Raw genomic sequence first — 8291 nt, 5'->3', positions numbered from 1 at the left:
TAACAGGCACCAGTTTCACCAGCGTGGCCCAGTGACAACACATGCCTGCCTAGCTACAGCCCGAAAGAAGACGCAACTGAAGAGTAAAGAAGGAGAGGTTCTTAGTGATCCATGGCAGCAGCGGAGAAAGAACCGAACGGGGCGTCAGGATTGCTGAAGAAAAGGGAGGGTGGGCGACGAGATACTATACTACCTTGCACGGTGGCATCTTGGCGTAGGACGCTGCTCCGGTGGATGCGGAACTCTTCCTACGACCGAGATGAATGGAGTTGGGTTTTAGCTGCATTAGCTTGCGGAAAGTTTCTTGCAGTCCGTTTCCCGAGGAAAAGGGATGCTGCTTTCCCTGGTTTCTTGCCCTCTCTCTCGTTCGTGACTTCGTGCACGAGTGATGGAAATTCCATCCCATCCCGTAGCCTCGTAGCAGTCGTAGGCGAAGGTTTCTTTTGCAGGTGGATTCTCTCTCTCGTATGGTATTCATGTGTCAAAGCTGATGGCACCACCGTCATCGTTTCCACGAGGAGGTTGATCACAGCTCTGTGGCTCAAGCCAAAATGGCAGTTCTTGTCGTCCTCATTGGAGTATGAAAGAGATGAGAAAGAGGAAGAACTATATTCGCCAGTGGCCTATGGAAAACACAGGTCAATCCAAGGAGCTTTTTCCCCTTTCCGATGCTCTCATGGTCCACCAATAATACAGGAGTCTCCTCCTCAGAGCAAAAACATTTCCTGTCCTCGTTGTCTTCCACATACAATTATTTCCACACACAAACCCTTGTGTGTCTGCATAGTCATCTGGCGACAGATGCCATGACTTCGAAGATCTAACCTCTGCAAGAAGCAAGTTCGAGAGATACATAATGCCTTACCTCCTTATCTGATAGATACGTTAGTGATTCACCAAGCAATGCTTTCCTAAATCCAACTAAGACTTCAAATAAACACCGCTCTATCAGATTCATATTCCATGGTAGCAGCAGCTGCGAGATAAGGATGGAGTGACTATTTCAGTGAATTATCTGATAAAATCGTTTTCCCTTGCAAGAAACCAAGTATATATATCCTGTGAATCTTAAACTTCCAAAAGCGACGGAGAGAGATGTAATCTCATCAATTCATTCCTGCTATTATACAGGAAAGGAATTTGTTGATACTAATGTGTTGTATGCGGATGTTTTGGAATTATATGAAATACTAAAGATAGTTTAGAAAATAAACTTTATGATTATGGTTTTTGTTGGTGTGAACACCTTTATGCCGTGGCCTTGGGGTCGACGCGGCTTGGTTCGGGTCCGAATGCGCGAGGATCTTGCGTGACGTTTCTCGGGACAGCTGGGGTGGGTGGTTACGGTGGATCGGTCGGGACGCTGTGTTGGGAGGGAAGCTTTTCCGCAGCGCCGGGAAGATGCAACTTCGCTCTCGTACCTACACTCATGTCGGGTCGGAAGCTCGGCCCGACCCCTTCGACAATCAAGTCAGATGATGTGAAAGGAGTTTGCTAGTCCAGAAGCGCCCCCCCTCTCCGTTTAGAACTCAGAGGTATTTATAGGACAGTTTAGCATTACCTGATGAGCCTGCCTGCAGGAGCAGGAGCAGGACCGTACCTCTGATGGCATCTAACATTGCCGTTGGCGTTGCGTGGAGAACCGAACTACTGCAGGGTATGGGTGAGCCTCGGTCGTCGTCCTATTCTGCCTCGGTCAAGCGCGCGAGATCAAACAACGATGAAGTCATTGCCTGAGAGCAGATGACATCATGGTGCGTCGAGTTAGCATTATTGCCCTTCTCCTCGGGCAGAGCGACGCTCAGGTGAGGCTGACGTCGTGACAAATCGTGTCGTCATTATTATCCCTATCAGTTTTCAATTAGTCATATTACTAAAGCATACATGAATATATATATATATATATATATATATATATATATATATATATATATATATATATAATTAAGATACCTCCGACTCGTAGCGTTGCCTCGGCGGATTCAGGGACGATGGGCTCGTACGGCGGCGGGAAGAGGGAGGACAGCCGGTTCGCGTGGAACGTCTTCGACGGCGTCAAGGCCTTCCCTCCTCCTACGCCGGAAGCCCTCATGGATGACATCGACGCCGCCATCTCCGCCCTCGAATACACCCGATCTACCGCCGCTCTACTAGCCTCCTCTTCTTCCAAGGTGGAGGAGGAGGCGGCGCCAGAATCCGAGATTGATCAGCCTCCCGGCACCTCTTCGGAGCCGGTCTACGACAAGCGGATAGCGGACGAGGCGTACAAGGCGGCGTGCGCCGCCCTAGCCGCCGGGAAGCCCGACGCCGCCATCAGGTCGCTCCACGTGGCTCTCGCCAGCTGTCCTCCGGAAAAGACCACGGCTCTCGCCAAACTCCGCTCCCTCCTCGACCTCGCCTCCTCTCAGCAGCAAAAGCAGAAACCACAGCATTAGCAACAGCTTCAGTGAGTTCTTCCCTTTCCTTGATCTGTTTCTTTTTGCCTCTTTCCCCCAATTCCTTCTAATTTACATCACAATTGAGAATTTTCATGTTATGATTGGACAATTAGATCGATTCCTAAGCTAAAGATTCAAATTAGGATTAGGGTTGTGTGTAGTCGGCTACTTGGTGTGATTATCAATTTGACACAAAGGTAATAGTTCTCATTATCTCTCGTTCTAAGGCAGGATATGCAAATTGTGAGATCTATGGACTTGCTCTGCCTTCCTTCTTTTCTCCTAATAGTTAGGAGGGTGTTCTAGATAAATTCACGGCGTTTAACTCTAGCGGCAAAGGTTCTAAAGGTGCTTCAAAAATTTAATTGCAAGAGAATCTTGCATCATCAAATCATGTGCTAAAATTATGTTATACATATGTTTCTATATTCTTGTTTTGTGCCGATAATGATCTTGTTGTACTTCTTCACATTGTTCATGCATTATAGGGGAGTGGTTCAAAAATTGTCTTTCTTATTTGATTATAGTGAACAAAGGAGTGTTGGTGTCAAATTTGATTGTTGTACAGGTATATGTTGATTACTGCTCAGTAGTAGCAACGAGAAGCTAGAAATATGAATCTATCTTTGTTGAGTTGGATATTTGGATGAGCCCTTGGAGCAAGTTGCTCCTTGTATCATGCATGAGCTTTGCTTTATTATGAGGATTTGACTTAACAGCGCATATGTGTAATGAATGGACAATTGAGGAAGAAAGACTTCTTGTTAATTTCTTTTATTGTGAAAGATACTCTAGGTTTCTCTCAGATTCCCCCTTTATACCGAAAGCATGGTTATCTTTTTTCCCAATTTACTGTAAGCATTATTCGTTAGATCTATATTATAGCTAAGCTTATAGATTCTTTGTATATCAACTGATTCTATTGTGCTAATGAATCACATTTGCTAATCTTTTGTTCATTTGCAGGATGGATGATTTATCAATCTAGTTTCAATATCTTGTAGCTGATGGCGATCTTTTCAAATTACATGACCAGGGATATTTCTGTTGACATCCTTCATGAGGGTTCAACTGCCCACTTGCGTCGATATTGATTCTGTAGGTTCAAAAAAATTTTGAAACTGAAATGTAGTCGATTGTTGCCATACAAACTGCATGTAATGCGGATGCCGATTTATAAGAAGATTCTGTTCACTTTTCATTTTGAGTTGAGCACTTGCCATCTATTTGATCTTCTCGATTTCCCATGAAGCAAAATGATTGAATTGTTTATGAAGTCCTTAACCTGTATCACATATGCTTAGTCTTTATTCTACCTCCGATTTAAGGTTTTAGGTTGAAGAACCTTTTACATGCATGTTCATATGTCACTATAGTTGCTTGGCGGGTCCATCACCATTTTTTTTTTTCTATTGCAAGTATGACTTTCTTTGCTCAGGAAAACAAATGCAGCTCCCATCCGATATCTCTGAGTCCCTTCCAGAACTCATCAAGGTTGCTTGGGTGCAGGGTTTTACAGCTCCTACCTCAGTAATGCCTCTTCTTTGAGCTCAGTAGATGATTCGTGGCAGTGACCTTGATCGAAAAGAGGTTCGACCACTATGCCATTGTATTTATTAAGAACTTGTGTAATATATAATATCTTTCATCATTCTCCTATCTCTTGTTGCAGTATATGTTCTCTCCCTTCATCAGGTGATATTACTAGTGATTCGAAGTCGAGCAATGCAGGCCAAGTTTGAGCCCACAGAGTAAGTTTTCTCAGGTATATGTTTCAACAAATATAAATATTTAAATGGACTAAAATTCCAAGAGTGTGCTTTCTCTTTCAAGTGCAATGGAGGGCAGGGCTGGGTTAAAGCGAAAAAATAGTTTATTTTATTAATTTTTAAGCCAAATATAATTAGTCCAAATATACCATAGAAGACTATCTCAACCCTCGTTTTCCATTCCCCATATTTGTAGTTTGCTTATAGCATATTACATTCTTTTACATGGCTGTTCAAGTAGCACAGAGTGTAGCATTGTGCTATCAGCTTTCCATTTATTACTGTGTCAATTGGATGGTACAATACCATCAAACAGAAGAAGCATTTAGACCTTGTTAACCAGCATACTTATTTCAATCTTTCTGATGAGCAGGGGTTTAAGACATCGGTTGCAGTAAAGATCTTAGGAAGCTGGTGGGAGCTTTCCACGGAGGAAACTGGAGAACATCAACAATGCTCGCTCAGGTTGGTAGGTCGGAACCATGTGCCCTGCTCCCTTTACCGTAACAAGCGTCAGTCCTCCATAACCAACGACATAGCCTCCTACCTGATAACATATATCCAAAAGTTACAGAAGCATCAGATCTGAATCTAGACCCTATGTCTACACATCATAGTTCTTCAGATTCTTTCGTCTTATCCAAACCTTATTTGAGATCGATGACAGATTGCCATTTACCTGTTTGTCGGAATACCACGCACGCCATGGGTTCTTGATCGGCAACTTCATGATTTTGATCGCCTTAAACGTGCCTTTGTACGGGCATACCATATCGGTATCACCACTGTGAGACATCCGAATAGCAAGAAAGACAACTATGACTTTATGCGTGTAGATTTTGACGAGAAGGAAAAGGAATGCTAAAGCAAGGATAAGAGGACCTGAACAGCCACACCCTCAACCCACTGTTGACGAGCTGCTTCATGACCGGCAATGTGCTCGTAGGACTGTCATTCCAAGGGAGATCACTGCAAGATACTCGAACAAGGAAAGGTCAGCGTGTGTAAAGGTTTCATCCGCTCATGCTGATCTTTAAAACAGACACAGAGACAAGCAATCAGTACGTGCAAGAACTCCATGGTCCATCAATCTTGGTAACATTCGCATGAAGAGCCTTTTGCACCTCAGGATCGTTCAGGTACGCCTCCACGTAATTATCCGAGCAGGGATCTATGTCGGCCATCTGTTGTATTTGATCATAAACATCTAAACTTCATCTGGAAGCTAATCATCGTAACTTATTGTCAGCAGGAATGGATATCTTACCGCTACGCCAGACTCGGAAGAACTGTTGGAGCCAACGCAAACGGGAGCATAGACATTGTAAGGATCGATGTTTCCGGTCTCTGCAGCAACAGCAGCTGTAGCTTTGTTGCACTCTTCGTTTATGATGGCAGAGAAGTTGCAGAATCGACGAGTTCTAGCAAATGTCTCATCGGATATTAGTGCGTGACTCCACAAAAACTCGTACCTTGCTTCGCTGTTGGTTACTTCATCAACATAAGCGTTCCCAATCTAGGAGGAAACATCACACATGTCGTATCGGTTGAGCTGTAGCAGACGAGCCAAGACTCTCGTGAGATCAGATTCACTTACTGCAATGGCACTGAGGTTGATGAGAGTCCGGTTGGCGAGCTTGTTGCGGTGCAGTATGAGCGAGGCGAGTTGGGGGACGTAGTGGCCGGCGTAACTCTCCCCGGCGATGAAGAACTTGCGATTCTTGTAGTGGGGGAATCTCTCCAGCCAGTTTAGCAGAAAGGTGAATGTATCTTCCGCGGTCCTCTTGTCTCCGCTTTGATCATAATCTGTGGTAGTATTCGAGTACGAGAAGCCAACCCCTGCTGGGGATTCCAAGAAGAGCACATTGGCCACTGTCACAGTTGCAGCCGGTAATCATCAGAACATGGTCCAAGTGCTCAAGATTGAAGTAGAAGAACCTCCCATTACCTTCATTCCAAGCATAAGGATTTCTTTCGAGCGTTTTGCCATCGCTTTTGACTCTGAAAGGGCCGAGTTCTTCCATGGCTCCGTATGCCAGAGAGGAGCACCCTGGCCCTGCAATCAGAGAACACATATATGATCGAGATCATCCTAGGAAAACGAAGCTGTAGGAGGTCCAAAATCCAACGGCAAGGCATGCAGATCACCTCCATTAAGCCACAAGACGAGAGGCTTGGACGAAGACCTGTGAGGGGACTCGACGAAGTAGTAGAACAGTGCCCTCCCCTTCTTCGGGTCAACCGTCACGTGCCCTGCATACTGATCGAAGTCAACGCCGCCGGGTTGCCCCGGCAATGCTGTGATCTTATCGGCGTCCCTCAGCCCATTCTGAGGGCCGACGTAGACCGGCGAGGAGGCCGAGTCGGCGGCGTCGAGATCGAGCCATGGGTCAGGTTGATCTGACCATGTCGATCTCTTGGATTCAGTCAGCCTTATTAGTTGCTCAGCCTGATTCGCTTCGTTGACGTGGAGCAGCGAGACACTGCAGGAGACGAGAAGCAACGTGATGCATGCAAACCTCATAGGCTCTGTTTCCATGTAGCTTGTCAACGACGAGAGAGAGAGAGAGAGAGAAAGAGAGAGAACTGTAAAGGCCGGCCAACTACTAGTATTTGGATAGTCGGTCTTTACTTAGGAAGACAGGTCATGGGAGAAGAGTATACCGTTTGAATACTATATATGACCAATATAGCTGTCATGGGTGCGTTGTGAAAACATTATTGAACATATGTGTTTACCTATACGTATGTGTGGCTCTCATCATCTTGGTGGTCTCGTAGAACTCTATCTTCTTGTATATCCTTAGAATTATTTTTGCTATAATTGTATGACAATTAGAGATATATTTCCCCATCTGAAAGATTAGAGAAGAATTAAAGAAACAAGAAATAAAGGAGAAGTAGAAACTATATGCAATGAGAAGAAAGTGGGAATAAAATTAGGAAGAACTAATGCATTACTAATGCAGGATGTTACATTATCTTTGTGTGAAATTCTAAAATAGACTATTATTTAATTTATAATATATCCATCCTAAAGAAAATGAGAGATTCAATGGTTTAATAACACAAGAAAATACAGGAATCTTTTTCTATGCTTGTGAAATCCAAAGAAAAAGAAAAGATATATGTCAATAAAGTGACAATTCACATGCATGCATAAAAATGAAAGTAGTACATATGATTTGTGATAATATTCAATCAATCATAAGATAATAATGATACATTTTTGGATTGAAAGATAGATAGATGGTCAAGTTAGGCCCAAAGCATCAGATGGTCTGTAAGCAAGTTGAACTGATATTTCAGGAGAAGCTTGGCCTTGAGTTCAACAATACTTACCTTATTACAACACCAAGAAGAAGAAGAAGAAGAAAATATATCTGCAGTGCTCATGTTAGAAAGTTGGAAAAAGGAAAGGAAATATAAATAAAAAAAATTATGATATTAAAATAGCAATTAGTTGGTTAATGTTCAAATTAGAGGTTTGTGTACATGAGAATTGTTGGCTCCACATAAAAAGAGATAATAAGCATGTCATATTGGATCATTGAGGATGGTGTTTGTAATCATCAACTTAACATCCACTTAGTTGAGATATTAGAACCCTTAGTAACACCATCTATCTTGGTAGATAGATGCATGCATGTTGCATGAGCTTGGGACTGAAGACACATATTTCTTAAGAGAGGAGAAGCAACAAATCATGCATGCATGCATGCACTGCGATGACTTCAAAAAGAAGGGTGCGGCAGACATGGTGGGGAGTCTCTTTATTGAAGAAGGGGAAAGGCATCATCACATGGCATTGGACCACAAAGCGGTCACTTCTCTTGTCGACGGAAGCCTTCTTCTTGCTTGGGAGACTCATCTCGTCCCACACAAGTCCTCCTGTGGTGCAGGAAACCGGATGTGTTGTCTCCAGTCCACTATCCAATTCCAAAAGATGATGATGAAGAAAGGACACGAGAAAGAGAAGCAAGAAAATGAAATCTCAATATCATCAATATGAACCCATTTCTTCATCATTAATTTAGATACCTAAAACACATGCACTGTTCATCGACGAGGATGATGAATGAAT

General features: G+C 43.5%; 2 protein-coding genes across 10 annotated transcripts; one reads left to right on the top strand and one right to left on the bottom strand.

Annotated features, from left to right (window-relative positions):
• Positions 1 to 1949: 1949 nt before the first annotated feature.
• LOC103984025 (uncharacterized) lies at positions 1950 to 6951 on the top strand. 9 transcript variants are annotated; one of them, XR_010486816.1, is made up of 7 exons: positions 1950 to 2446; positions 3405 to 3536; positions 3948 to 4028; positions 4111 to 4189; positions 4581 to 4672; positions 5044 to 5346; positions 5460 to 6951. XR_010486816.1 is itself a non-coding variant. In XM_009401423.3 (2 exons), the coding sequence occupies exon 1, from the start codon at positions 1992 to 1994 to the stop codon at positions 2433 to 2435; it is 444 nt and encodes a 147-aa protein (XP_009399698.2). In that variant the 5' UTR covers positions 1950 to 1991; the 3' UTR covers positions 2436 to 2446; positions 3405 to 3639. The 9 variants fall into 9 exon arrangements, 1 of the variants encoding a protein (XP_009399698.2); XR_010486814.1 differs by having other exon boundaries at positions 4875 to 5346; XR_010486817.1 differs by having other exon boundaries at positions 4111 to 4203.
• Positions 4611 to 6731, bottom strand: LOC108951178 (serine carboxypeptidase 1-like). Its single transcript, XM_065110323.1, has 8 exons — positions 6356 to 6731; positions 6156 to 6263; positions 5805 to 6079; positions 5475 to 5723; positions 5273 to 5391; positions 5090 to 5176; positions 4887 to 4992; positions 4611 to 4754 (listed from the first exon to the last, which is right to left on the bottom strand). The coding sequence occupies exons 1-8, from the start codon at positions 6729 to 6731 to the stop codon at positions 4611 to 4613; spliced, it is 1464 nt and encodes a 487-aa protein (XP_064966395.1).
• Positions 6952 to 8291: the final 1340 nt, after the last annotated feature.

The sequence above is a fragment of the Musa acuminata genome, chromosome BXJ2-5 (assembly GCF_036884655.1).
Source record: "Musa acuminata AAA Group cultivar baxijiao chromosome BXJ2-5, Cavendish_Baxijiao_AAA, whole genome shotgun sequence".
NCBI classification, from domain to species: Eukaryota; Viridiplantae; Streptophyta; class Magnoliopsida; order Zingiberales; family Musaceae; genus Musa; species Musa acuminata.
The sequence above is the reverse complement of the archived record's forward strand: the minus strand, read 5'-3'. Positions and strand labels throughout refer to the sequence as shown.